This window comes from Bubalus bubalis, chromosome 19, assembly GCF_019923935.1.
Source record: "Bubalus bubalis isolate 160015118507 breed Murrah chromosome 19, NDDB_SH_1, whole genome shotgun sequence".
NCBI lineage: Eukaryota > Metazoa > Chordata > Mammalia > Artiodactyla > Bovidae > Bubalus > Bubalus bubalis.
The window spans coordinates 31,594,269-31,608,168 of NC_059175.1; the positions used below are offsets into that span (position 1 = coordinate 31,594,269).

At 36.7% G+C, this 13,900-nt stretch overlaps 1 protein-coding gene and 1 long non-coding RNA gene across 7 annotated transcripts in view; one reads left to right on the plus strand and one right to left on the minus strand.

The window, feature by feature from the left end:
- The window catches only part of CCDC152 (coiled-coil domain containing 152), a 40,273-nt gene that overhangs the window by 6,706 nt on the left and 19,667 nt on the right, over nt 1–13,900 (minus strand). For all 3 annotated transcript variants that reach the window (XM_006067071.4, XM_006067069.4, XM_006067070.4), the window contains 2 exons: nt 5,556–5,620; nt 1,833–1,935 (listed from right to left, as the gene is read on the minus strand). In XM_006067071.4, the coding sequence (XP_006067133.1) occupies nt 1,833–1,935; nt 5,556–5,620 (168 nt within the window). The remainder of the gene's footprint in view (nt 1–1,832; nt 1,936–5,555; nt 5,621–13,900) is intronic.
- Nucleotides 1–13,900, plus strand: part of LOC112580628 — a 162,359-nt gene that overhangs the window by 4,546 nt on the left and 143,913 nt on the right. The window lies entirely within an intron of this gene.

Genomic DNA, 13,900 nt, shown 5'->3' on the forward strand with positions numbered 1-13,900 from the left:
ATGGTGTGCATCTAGGCTTGTTAAGAAACTTTTTAATACCTTTATGAAACCAGTTAACTCTCAACATTAGTTCATGAGACCTACTTTGCTAAAGGAAGAATATTTCATTCTTATTGAATACTGAATATAATTTCTTAGAGAAATTACATTCTTAGTGATGAGTATATAAATTCTTATGATGAGTATATAAATATCAAAGCTAACTTACATTTTATATTAATTTTACAATATTAACTATCTCACATTAATGTTAAATTCAAACTCCATGAGTCCAATTTATAAATGTAATTTATATCACATAAATATATAGAAAGCAACAAACCTAAATTGAGATGTGTAAAGGCAGTGTTTATTCAAGAATACTGGTAATTACTGAAAAAAATTATATACGCATGTAAGTTTTTTTATGGTAGCTGCAGTTCCGTCGCTCAGTCATGTCCGACTTTTTGCGATGCCATGAATTGCAGCACGCCAGGCCTCCCTGTCCATCACCAACTCCCGGAGTTCACTCAAACTCAGGTCCATTGAGTCGGTGATGCCATCCAGCCATCTCATCCTCTGTCATCCCCTTCTCCTCCTGCCCCCAATCCCTCCCAGCATCAGGGTCTTTTCCAATGAGTCAACTCTTTGCATCAGGTGGCCAAAGTATTGGAGTTTCAGCTTCAGCATCAGTCCTTCCAATGAACACCCAGGACTGATCTTCTTTAGGATGGACTGGATGGATGTCCTTGCAGTCCAAGGGACTCTCAAGAGTACTCTCCAACACCACAGTTCAAAAGCATCAATTCTCTGGTGCTCAGCTTTCTTCACAGTTCAACTCTCACATCCATACATGACCACTCGAAAAACCATAGCCTTGACTAGATGGACCTTTGTTGGCAAAGTAATGTCTCTGCTTTTCAATATGCTATCTAGGTTGGTCATAACTTTCCTTCCAAGGAGTAAGCGTCTTTTAATTTGATGGCTGCAGTCACCATCTGCAGTGATTTTGGAGCCCAGAAAAATAAAGTCTGACACTGTTTCCACTGTTTCCCCATCTATTTCCCATGAAGTGATGGGACCGGATGCCATGATCTTCGTTTTCTGAATGTTGAGCTTTAAGCCAACTTTTTCACTCTCCTCTTTCACTTTCATCAAGAGGCTTTTTAGTTCCTCTTCACTTTCTGCCATAAGGGTGGTGTCATCTGCATATCTGAGGTGATTGATATTTCTTCCGGCAATCTTGATTCCAGCTTGTGCTTCTTCCAGCCCAGCATTTCTCATGTTGTACTCTGCATATAAGTTAAATAAACAGGGTGACAATATACAGCCTTGACATACTCCTTTTCCTATTTGGAACCAGTCTGTTGTTCCATGTCCAGTTCTAACTGTTGCTTCATGACCTGCATACAGATTTCTCAAGAGGCAGGTCAGGTGGTCTGGTATTCCCATCTCTTTCAGAATTTTCCACAGTGACCCACACAGTCAAAGGCTTTGGCATAATCAATAAAGCAGAAATAGATGTTTTTCTGGAACTCTTGCTTTTTCCATGATCCAGCGGATGTTGGCACTTTGATCTCTGGTTCCTCTGCCTTTTCTAAAACCAGCTTGAACATCTGGAAGTTCATGGTTCACGTATTGCTGAAGCCTGGCTTGGAGAATTTTGAGCATTACTTTACTGGAGTGTGAGATGAGTGCGATTGTGCAGTAGTTTGAGCATTCTTTGTCATTGCCTTTCTTTGGGATTGGAATGAAAACTGACCTTTTCCAGTCCTGTGGCCACTGCTGAGTTTTACAAATTTGCTGGCATATATGGTATCTTAGAATTCAGTAAATTAAAAATAAAAACTTACGTTTTTTCTGCATATCTTGATAAAGTTTTGTTATTTCAATCTTATGTCCCTCCTCTTTGATTTTCATTTCACTCATAAGTTTGGCAATATTATTCCTATGTTCCTATGGATTAAAACATACATTCATTATTCAATTTAAGTTATGTGTTCACATCTTTTGATTAGATGAAATTTTCAAAGTTTATATTAATTTTTGATATATAATTATATCTAGAGAGGAAAGATATTGTTCATTGTTTGAATGCTAAACTTTGAGAAGGACCAATATCTTGTTCAAGTAGACAGATCATCTAGACACAATGATTTTTTATCTTTGCCTCCTGAATTCTCATCACCATATCCATAACTTACCATAGATGCTCAAAATATTTTAAGTGTGTGCAGAAATGGCATGAACATTAAAATATTTCAAAAAAGCCAAAGTATATTGTAGAGCCAACTTTATGTATCATTTGATAGTCAGCGAGCAACTTCACTTGCACACACTGGAGAAGGAAATGGCAACCCACTCCAGTGTTCTTGCCTGGAGAATCCCAGGGATGGGGGAGCCTGGTGGGCTGCCATCTATGGGGTCGCACAGAGTCGGATGCTACTGAAGCGACTTAACAGCAGCAGCAAGCTTACCCTAACAAAGGGTGAATCTCTTTGAATGTAGGCTGAATTTTCCATTTCTGACAATTATATAAACATCCCTAATTTCCAGGAGGAGGTTAAGCATTATCTATGGTAAGGGTCAGCTTTATGAGGAGGCTAAAGAAGGATGAATTTGGGATCTGAGAAGTGGTCAACAGCCTCCTGAGGTTAGTTTCATAGGTTGTTGAAGCAGAGAAGTGATTTATTATGCTCATAAGGAGAGTGGCATTTAAAAAAATTATTTATTTTTTCGGTTGTGCTGGGTCTTCATTGCTGTACAAGGGTTTTCTCTAGTTGCAGAGAGCAGGGGCTACTCTCTAGGTGGGGTGCCTGGGCTTCTCACTGTGGTGGTTTCTCTTGTTGCAGAGCACAGGCTCTAGGCACATGGGCTTCAGTAGTTGTGGTGCATGGGCTCAGCTGCTCTGTGGCATGTGGAATCCGCCCAGATCAAGGATCAAACTCACGTCCCCTGTACTGTCAGGTGGACTCTTATGTACTGTACCACCAGGGGAGTCCCTGGACAGTGGCATTGAGAGAAGTGTGGAAAGAGAAATCCACCAGAGAGATTAAATTATCAATTTTTCCAGAGGTATATTTCTAAATGGAGAGGAGTAAAGGAAAGAAGGAAGAATAAAAGCAAAGTGGGATAGTAAGAAAGAGACAATGATGAAGGCAGGAGGCCCAGAAAAATCTTCTAATAAACATGGTAAGGCTTCCCAGGTGGCACCAGTGGTAAAGAATCTACCTGTCAATGCAGGAGATGCAAGTAATGAGAGTTTGATCCCTGGGTCAGGAAGATCCCCTGGAGTAGGAAACGGCAACCCACTCACGGTTCTTGCCAAAATCCCACGGACAGAGGAGCCTGGTGGACTAGATAGAGTCCATGGGGTCGCAAAGAGTTGGACATGGCTGGGCACGCATGTGTGTTAAACACTGTAAAAGCAGGGACTTTGTTTTTACTCACTGTTGTATTCCTATCTCCTGGTGTATATCCCTTGATATATATTCAATGAATGAGAATGCTAATAAGAATTATTTGTTAGAGGTTCTTACCCTAGACCCAGATAAAGGGTTTTCGAAGGTCTGTTAACTTCCTGAAATTGTATGCAAAATCATGTGTGTATGCATGCATGTGCCCTTTTGAGCACGTTTTTTTAATCAGGGTTCATGGGTTTTAATAGATATTCAGTATATTCAGGTATTTGAGGAGATAAAAAAAGTCAAGATCCACTGGTTTAAGCAGCTATAATTAAAAATAAAGATTAATATATATATATATATAATTAAAAATTTCCTTAAATTCAAGAGGATACAGTCAGGAAGTTTGCCAGAAAACTTACAGGAATGGCTGAACCTATGCAACCATTGCCTTTGATTAAAGTTAGGTAGGTGACTGAAGGGGTCAATCTCATAGACTGATATTTTTCCTATGCTTGTATCTAGATTTCTAGATGGACAACTACACAATGGCTTTCATAAATGACTTCTGACTCAAATGGGTGCACTAAGCAGTTGCTGCTCTGGGAAACTCTAGGAGACAAATCTACATGTCTTTTCATTCTCCATTGATTTTTCCACCTGACATGTTGCCATCAGTTTGGTAAGATTGAGGATTTTCACTGTAGTCTCGAGGCATGCAGCCTATCTTAAACGTCTGGGCTGGTACCAGGCTGTATCTCACTGGGTTCTTCTCCTTTAGTATAATCTGTAACAGCCCCAAAGAGTCCAATCCTTTCTTCTTTTTAAGGGGACAAAATTCCAACAGGTTCTTGTTGATTGCCTTCTTTTCATTTGTTTTCTTGAGAACTTTAAATTCCAAGGGACAGCTTCTGGTTATATCTTCTTATAAAACTTAAGCATTCTTCATATACAAGTTACAAATCTTCCAGTCTCATAAATATGGCTGTTAAGTAACTCCAAAGTTTATTTCTAGGGAGTGGTTCTCCATATGTCTTGGATGTGCCTGGAGGTGTTGTACTAGAGAATGTTCATTAGATTGAGGTAATCTTTAGTTTGCTTTGGACAGCAGTTAATAAGCTCAGAATCTTGGGTTATGGTGTTTATTCTGTCATTCCCACCCCTCTGAAAATTCCTATTATTTTAGACAAAGAAGTATTCTACAATCTGACATTTTAGAAGAGGAGGCAAAAGTTTTCTCCCTTTCTGTTCCAATTACACCCTGACTACATTTATTGTTGAAATGTAGAGGAAAGATATGAAAGGGATGGAAAAATAAAGGAAAGATATAAAGGAAATATAAAGAATGGGATATAACCCAGGGATATTTAAATTATTTCAAAATTGGTGATGAGAAGCTAAATTTTCCAAAAATACATGAGATACCATTCATTACTCCTGAGTATTATCTAGAAGCCCCAGCATGTTTACAGAATTAGCTTGTGTTTCTTCAAAGGCTCTTTAAGTGAAGAACCAGATTGAAACAGAGATGATCCTTCAAGTTGAAGTCCTAAGGTGGATACAGATCTAAGCTGAGTTTTGGAAATCTTAGAGTTTGACATATTGGCTCTTGGGAGATGAGAAAAAACTAGCTTAATAAACCTCCCAAAGGGCAGAGGGGTGGGAACTTATATTCATTGAGGATATTTTATGTTCTAGACACTAGGTTTTATGTTCTATAATTATTATCATCATGATGCTGTTTTTATAGGAGATAAGAAAAAGTAGCAGAGTGTATGCTGGCTCTTGGGAGAAAATTGGTGACCCACATAAAATGCTCTCTTCATTTGGATGGTGCCATAAAATTTCAATAGATCACTCAAATCATAAATACTGAAGGCATTTACTTTATCATAAAAAAGTTTTTATAAAGTGCTACTTAAGAGTATACTGAAGAGTAAAAACTCTAAGATAACTTTTTAAATAAATGGCAAAGTTGTTGCATCCCTTTTTGTTTGAAAGAAAGTAATGCAAGCAATATACTGTTGCATTAGTTTGTAAAACACTGAGGGTCTTCAAAACTTGTATCTTTTTGGCTGCCTATATTAATTAAAAATGACTCCCCCCCCCCCCCAATTTGGGAAGAAAATGCTCCACAGGTATTTGATTGAATATAAAGACACATAAACTCACCTGTTCATGCATTTTAAACTTTTCTTTCATAAGATCAGCATTTCTTTTTAGTTGTTCATTTTCACCTGTGTAAAAGTCATTGAAGAGTATTATATAGAACTTTTCAATTAATATGGGAATATTTTTAACCCATCAAGTTTCTGTTCATATATGTATTAAACATGTGAATACAAAATCTACTACACATTAGGCTCTGTGAATGACATTGGGAATGCTGAAACAAAAAAATTATTGCTCTTCAAAGAACTTACAGCCTAGTGGTAAGACAGATAGATGTGTAAGCAGTTATGATAATGCTGTGATAACTGTTTGGTAATGGCAGTGTGTCTGAAATATGGTGGGGTGATATGGAAGAAAAGCTTAGGTCAGTTCTAAGTCAGGAAAGGGTTTGTAGAAGAGGGAGCACTTGATCTGAGACTTAAATAGTAAGTTGGAGGGAGATACAGAAAAATATCCAGAAGACTTTGGGCTTGAATCAATATAGCACATTTGGGAAAATTACAATTCAAGTACAGTATTGTTGGAGTGTAAATTATAAGGAGAATGTGTTAAATAGATTGGGGAAGTAACTTTATAGGAAGTAGACAGATTCTAGATGAAAAACTTTGAATTTTATTTTATAGGTTATAGACTCACCAAAGAATTCTGAACAGTGAAATGAAATTATTAGTTACATGTTCAAAAAGATTATCTGGCAGTGCAGAAGATGAATAGGGAAGGGGTTGAACCCAGAGGATGTCCATACATCAGTAATAGATCAAGTAAGAAATAATGGGAGCCTAAAGTAGGTCACTGGCAGTAAGAGACAATGGAAAATAAAGATAACTATATAGATGATAGAATTACCAGGAAACTTAATGCTGATTGGATAGCAGTGGCAAAAGCAAAAGGGGAACCTTTGCCTTCTAGGTTTCTGATTTGAGTGGATGAAAACTGTTAATCAATTAGGGAAAAATTTAAAGGGGAAGATTTTTAGGAGTTGAACGATGGATCTCTATCTTTACCACGCCAAATTTGAAATGCTTGAGATATCCAGGAGAATATTTCTTGTAGGCTGAGAAACATTTAGAGGTGGCTAAAGGAAAACTAACCTATAAAGGAGACTAAAAGTGTCCAGAGATGCAGGAGAGGGTGTTACTAAGAGAAGAGAGTTTATGGGGGTTATAATGCATGGCAGTAAATGCAATAAAAAGGTGAAATGAGAGAATTCTGAATCCAAAATCTTTGGGAGATGCCCAATTGTTCTAAGTTGAAGACTAGATGAAAAGTGAAGTGGAAGTGAAAGTAGCTCAGTCATGTCTGACTCTTTGCAACCCCATGGACTGTATAGTCCGTGTATGACTAATCCAGCCCAGAATACTGGAGTGGGTAGTCTTTCCCTTCTCCAGGGGATCTTCCCAACCCAGGGATTGAACCCAGGTCTCCCACATTGCAGGTGGATACTTTACCAGCTGAACCACAAAGGAAGCCCAAGCATACTGGAGTGGGTAGCCTATCCCTTCTCCAGTGGATCTTCCAGACCTAGGAATCGAACAGGGGTCTCCTGCATTGCAGGTGGATTCTTTACCAACTGAGCTATCAGGGAAGCCCAAAAACTAGATGAAGGTAAGGAAATAGAGATTGTGAGTGCAGACTATTCCCTTGAGATTCCATTGCAAAAGCAAAGAGTGAGAGTAATTGGAGGGAATAAATCCAAAATCAAGGACACTTTGTTGTGTTTATTGAAAATATGGGAGAGATCTGAGTTGTTTAAAAGCTGAGAGGAATGACCAATAGAAAGAGGGAAATGAGAGAGAAAGGAAGGGACAGTAGAAGATGCAACATCCCAGAAGAGAGGTATTGAGAGATGAGAGTTAAGTGGAAAAATAAGTTTGGATAGGAAGAAGGATTTTTTTTCTTCAAAGCTAAGGAGGAAGAAGAAAGGATATGTCTGTGTATGAATACACTGGAGGAAGTGCAGTGGGAAGAAGGGATAGTGGGTGACAGGAAATCAGGTAGTTTATGTCTGACAGCTTTTTCTATGAAATAGAAAGTAAAGTAGGTTCAATGAGAAAGAAATATTTAAAGTTGGGGACTTAAAGAATGAAAAATGTAAAAGCCTGGATAAATTAAGGGTATATGTGAAACTGGGACTCAAAATGACTTTGCAATTTATGTTTACCAATAGCCTTCAGTGCCTATAACACTGTAAGTCAAGCAAGTATATGGCTGGATTGATCTGTATTTGAGGATTAGTATAGTTTGTATTTTAGGATAGGTGAGGGAAACAAAACCACTGTACAAAAAAGATGAGGGACTTCCCTGGTGGTCCAGTGGCTAAGACTCTGACCTCTCAATGCAGGGAGTCAGGGGTCGATCCCTGGTCAGTGAACTAGATCCCATACACTGCAACTAAGACTTGGTGTGGCCAAATAAATAAATACTTTTAAAAAGAAGATGAGTTGATATAGTAGGCTAAGCTAAACTAGAAGGAAAGGAAGGTTTAATCTTTGAACAATATTATTGAGAACCATAGTTATATAATGCCCTATTAAGTAAAACTTAGGAAAAAATGAATTTAAGTAAAATACAGTTTTGCATCTTCAATTTGCCCCATTATTTCATACCTATCATAATTTTGACATTTTTAAAAAAAATCAAAACTCTTCTCTTGACAAGGTATGATGGAGAAGGAGGGGTGCTTCACATTTTTCTATATTCACTCTTGTTAACCACTAGGTGTTTTAAGGAAAATCAGATATACTTAGATCAGGAAAAAGTCAGTCCTGATTTAGTGTGTGGTGAGGGTTTGAAACAGAGCAAGGATCTGTACCTGAGCCAGACATTAAAGGTGCTCATTTAAAAATTCTCTTTGTTCCTGCTGATTAATCTGTAGAGCTCTTTGTATTGTAGATATAAATTACATTGGTATTTGAAAACACTTTTACTTCAAATAAATTATTTGCTTTTGACTTTTGTTTTACACATAACATGCAGAGTTCTTTTTACATTGTTGTTGTTTGTACTTTTGTTGCATTGTTAAGAAGGTGTGTTAGGTCTTTTTTTTTTTTTCTTTATATAGTAACTGAGGTTCTCAGATTGGTTAAGATGATATCCCTCAGCTCCAGGTTGTATGCTTTTCCTGGATTTTAAGTTTCTATTGTTCTTTTTTGCACTAAAGTGTTTTTTTTTAATCCATATGGAATTTATTTTTGATATGGTTGGAAAACTTTCCAGATGGTAAGCTAGTTGTGCCAGTACCATACTTTAAAATATCATTCTTTTTCAATAAATTGAAATATTCCTTGCATCAATCGTTAAGTTAGCAAATATTGGGGCCTGTTTCTAGAATCTAGATCATTCTTTCCATGGATGTATTTTTCACTTTCTATGCCAATACCATATTGATTTCATTACAATGGCTTCAGAGCATGCTGTTTTCTGGTAGTGGAAGTCCTTCTCCCTTATGTTCTTCTTATTTTTCATACTTTGTTTTTGTTTATTTGTTTCTTCTGTCAAATGAACTGTAAGATTAGCTTATGCAATCTTCTCCTTTACCCCTAAATTTAATATTTTAATTTAAACTACATGAAATGTGTATATTAAATTCAGGAAAATGACATTTTAATGATGTTAAGTCTTCCCTCTGCCAGAAATATTGATCAACCCATCTAAATGTTATGTTAGTATCTAGCTTTGGCATATCTGTAATTATGCTAAACAGAAGCACATAACTTACCTATGAATTAAAGTCATCTACTGAAGAAATAGCTAACCTCCTTAATATTTTAGTGCACCTCAGGTGGCTTTTTGTTGGCTTTCATCTGTAGTATAATCCATGTAATATTATTATTATAATCCATGTTATATTATTATTGTTGGCACAGCTCTTTTTCATCATCTTCCCAGATTTTACATTAGATTTTCATACACATATCTCCACTTCCTTAAGGCTACTTCCTTAAGGTATAAGGCTCTTGCTGCACTGGCTGGAGTAGAGATAAATTCAAATAGCATCTTGATCACTGTAGAGTCCACCTGGTCCTGATATTTGACAAGGAATTGCTCTTTAACCTGAGCTAGACTTTGCTTTAAATCCAGAAAGAAGGAAATGTTCTTCTAAGAAACATGAATGACCAAGCAACTCTATCATATCCTTTCTTACTACTTCTGTTACTTCTATTAGCCAGACAAAAAATGATGACATGGAAGAAAAGGGAAAAATAGGGAAATTCACAGTTATTTTTCATTTCAGTCTTTTTTTTTTATTCATCAGTAAGCAGAAGGTAGAGAGTGTTGGTAGAATGTGCATTTCTCAAGAATTAAAATGAATGAATGAAAAATGGTTGAGGTAGTTTTGTGTAGCATTTCCACTATTCTGGTAAGAATGGAATAGATATACATGTATAAACTATGAACTATTAATTGTGTACTTCTGTACTTCCACATATGAGTTGTGTTCTTTGAATTTAAAACTAGTTTGTACAATTGAAAGATGAATAGTAAAATGCATGCTCATAATTAAAATTAAAAGCATTTTTCACTGAGAGTGATATTAAACAACAAATAAAATATTGTGACAATTGAGAGAGACCACAAAAGAAGGGAAAAAGCTTTATATTTCAGAACCTTTAATGTTATTTTTTTCCCCTGATTTTTGAACATGGACTCCACGTTTTCACTTTGCACTGTGCCCTGAAAATTATGTTGGTGGCCACAATTATTTATAGGTTTTGTTCTTTACCTTCTTTTTTAATGTTCCTTTAGGAAATCTCTCTTGGAAGGTGGCAGTTTTTAAATAATGAAGATTCTACAGTATATATTCATAAGAAGTCATTTCCCCATACTTAGAAGATGCTTATATAAATATGATAGCATTCTTCAAAAGATATACTATAAGCTAACAAGTCTGATTATTTTAAGAAGGTCTTTCTCACAATTACATTGAAAGAAGTATTTCTACATTTTTCAAACTAATTTTCATGTAAGCATTATTTTTTTCTTAAGTAGTAGTTGATGATGGATTACCTTAGTTTCTTATACAATTCTTTTATAGAATAACACTGAATATATGCTTTTGCTCTTTTCAAAACGTTCTGATCAGTGATCAGTTTTGACTACATCATTTTGTTTAGCACAATTTTGTACAGTAAAGCTGCACTGTCCATAACAATGTCTTCCTTAAAATCCACTCTTTTAGAGTATAAGGGCTCAAGTAAATTTAAGTTATTCAGGCTCAGTTCAGACAGGAAAAAAGCAATATTAAGTTGTAATAAATTATTTAGAGAAAATTGGCAAATACATTTGAATTCTACTGATTTTGGAGGTGCTCTGTATATTTGGCTGATTTCACGTCTCTATTTTTTTCTCTTTTCACTGCCCATGTGTTTAAATTCCTGAAATTCAATTGATCTAGGGCTGGTTATATCGCAATAATTCTCCTCTAGTGGAAAAAAGGCTCTGAATCTTGTTTTCTTTGCCCGGGCAGTAATAACCACTGATGATAAGTTAGCAGGTATAGTGTCACTATCTCTCATGTAGTGAATTACTGAGATTCTCCTAAAGTAGAATGTAGAATAATGTATTTACAATAATATAAGAAACAATATAAAGATATTCCTATCGTTTATGATATATTGTGATGAATCATACTCTATTTTATGTTCATATCCTGAACTCCAAACACATATTACTTCAAAGATAGAATGAATTCATTCTTTGAAGTATAAAGACCAAATTGGGAAGCAGAGGATAAGGTAATGAAGCAGCAAGAAAACAAAGGCTCATGGTATAAAGGGCTGCCAACACTCTTGCATAATCTACACAATAGGCCCTTGCCTTTCTCCAGCCTGATAGATGGCATAACAGATGTCAATAAATATTGTTTCATGACTTTCCTTCTCTGTGTCAGATCAGCAGTAATAAATGAAGAGGTTCTTTGGTCCTTGACAATGAGAACATCTCAGAAAATATATTTAACTTAATCATCCAATCACTGATGAGAATGAGGGATTCAAGTTTTCCCTTAAGTTATGAAATTCCAATGCTATTGTCATAAATGGTTTGTTATTGTTTAGTTGCTAAGTCATGTCTGACTCTTTGCAACCCCATGGATTATAGCCCACCAGGCTCCTCTGTCCATAGGATTCTCTAGGCAAGAATACTGGAGTGGGTTGCCATTTCCTTCTCCAGGGAATCTTTCTGACCTAGGGATCAAACCCGAGTTTCCTGCATCGGCAGCCAGATTCTTTACCACTGAGCCATCAGGGAATGGTAAGAGGGATCATCCACTGTCTCACATGTAACTGGTAAATATTAGGAGGGAATAGGTGGGCCAACATAAATAACAAAATCACAAAATCTAAAAAGTAGTGACAAACAGATAAAGTGAAGTTCTAAACTAATAGTCTCCAAACTTTCATAATTGTGTGCTCTGTTAATAAAAATAATGAGAATGTACACCCCAATTCTTGTCTAGTTATTTATAAATTATGTATATATATCACTTTATTACTGTATATAATCGGAGAAGGCAATGGCACCCCACTCCAGTACTCTTGCCTGGAAAATCCCACGGATGGAGGAGCCTGGGAGGCTGCAGTCCATGGGGTCGCGTAGAGTCGGACATGACTGAGCGACTTCACTTTCACTTTTCACTTTCATGCATTGGAGAAGGAAATGGCAGCCTACTCCAGTGTTCTTGCCTGGAGAATCCCAGGGACAGGGGAGCCTGGTGGGCTGCAGTCTATGGGGTCACACAGAGTCGGACACGACTGAAGTGACTTAGCAACAACAACTGTATATAATTCTTAAAATGGATACAAGTAGAAGTTAAGGTGAACTAAAGAGGAAAAAAATGTTAATTTATTCTAATATTATTTAAAGCACTGTTATAAAACTTTAAAATTATTGAATCACTATTATTGTTAATAAATTTTAGTGAGATGATGCCACTGGAAATGCATCATTAGCTTTTACAATGTTGATTTAACTCTTTGATTATGAAAATTTGTTTAATATTCAGGTTGTCTTGATACTTGGATTTGATGGTTCAAATGCATCACTGGCAGCACTTACTAAATCACAACACAGTCATCCTTGGGTTTCCATTGGAGAGTAGTTCCAGGACTGCTGTGGGTACCAAAATTCATGGATATACTCAAGCCCCTTACATAAAATGGTGCAGTATTAGCCTATAACCTATGCATATCCTGTATATCTTTTTAATATCTTTTTTACCTCTAGATTACTTATAACACCTAATACAATGTAAGTGCTATGTTTATAGTTATAAATACAATGTAAATAGTTACTTTTGTTGTTGTCCAGTCACCAAGTCATGTCCAATTCTTGGTGACCCCATGGACTGCAGCATGCCAGGCCTTCCTGTCCCTCACCATCTCGTGGACTTTGCCCAAGTTCACGTCCATTGAATCAGTGATGTCCTCCAGTCATCTCATCCTCTGTTGCCCTCTTTTCCTGCCTTCGATCTTTACCAACATCAGGGTCTTTTCCAAAAAGTAAGCTGTTCGCATCAGGTGGCCAAATCACTGGAGCTTAGGCATCAGTCCTTCCATTGAATATTTAGTCTTGATTTCCTTTAGGATTGACTGGTTTGATCTCTTTGCTGTTCAAGGGACTCTCAAGAGTCTTCTCTAGCACCACAGTTTGAAAGCATTAATTCTTTGGTGCTCTGCCTTCTTTATGGTCCAGCTCTCACATCTGTACATGACTACTGGAAAAACCAAAGCTTTGACTAGATGGACCTGTGTCAGCAAAGTGATGTCTCTGCTTTTTAATACACTTTCTAGGTTGGTCATAGATTTCCTGCCAAGAAGCAGTCGTCTTCTAATTTCATGGCTGCAGTCACCATCCTCGTGATTTTAGAGCCCAAGAAGAGGAAATCTGTCACTGCCTCCACGTTTTCCCTTTCTGTTTGCCATGAAGGGGTGGAACTGGGTGCCATGATCTTAGTTTTTTTAATATTGAGTTTTAAGCCAGCTTTTTCATTCTCTTCTTTCACCTTCCTCAAGGGGCTCTTTAGTTCCTCTTTGCTTTCTGCCATTAATAGTTACTAGCCCTTGGTAAATTCAAGTTTTGCTTTTTTGAAACTTACTGAATTTTTTTTTCAAGTGTTTTCAGTCTGGGTTGGTTGAATCCAGGATGCATGACCTTCAGATATGAAGGGCCTACTGTACTCATTTTTCAGTCCCAAACACTGATTAGGCAAAAGTGATTTGTTTTTGAAATTCTGTCAAATCCATCTTCCTTGATGTTGTTATAAGCCTCTCAAAAGATTTTTGAAAACAAACATTTAACAAAGGGTTGAGAATCATTGTTAGATCACTGTTTGAAGAATTTTTAAT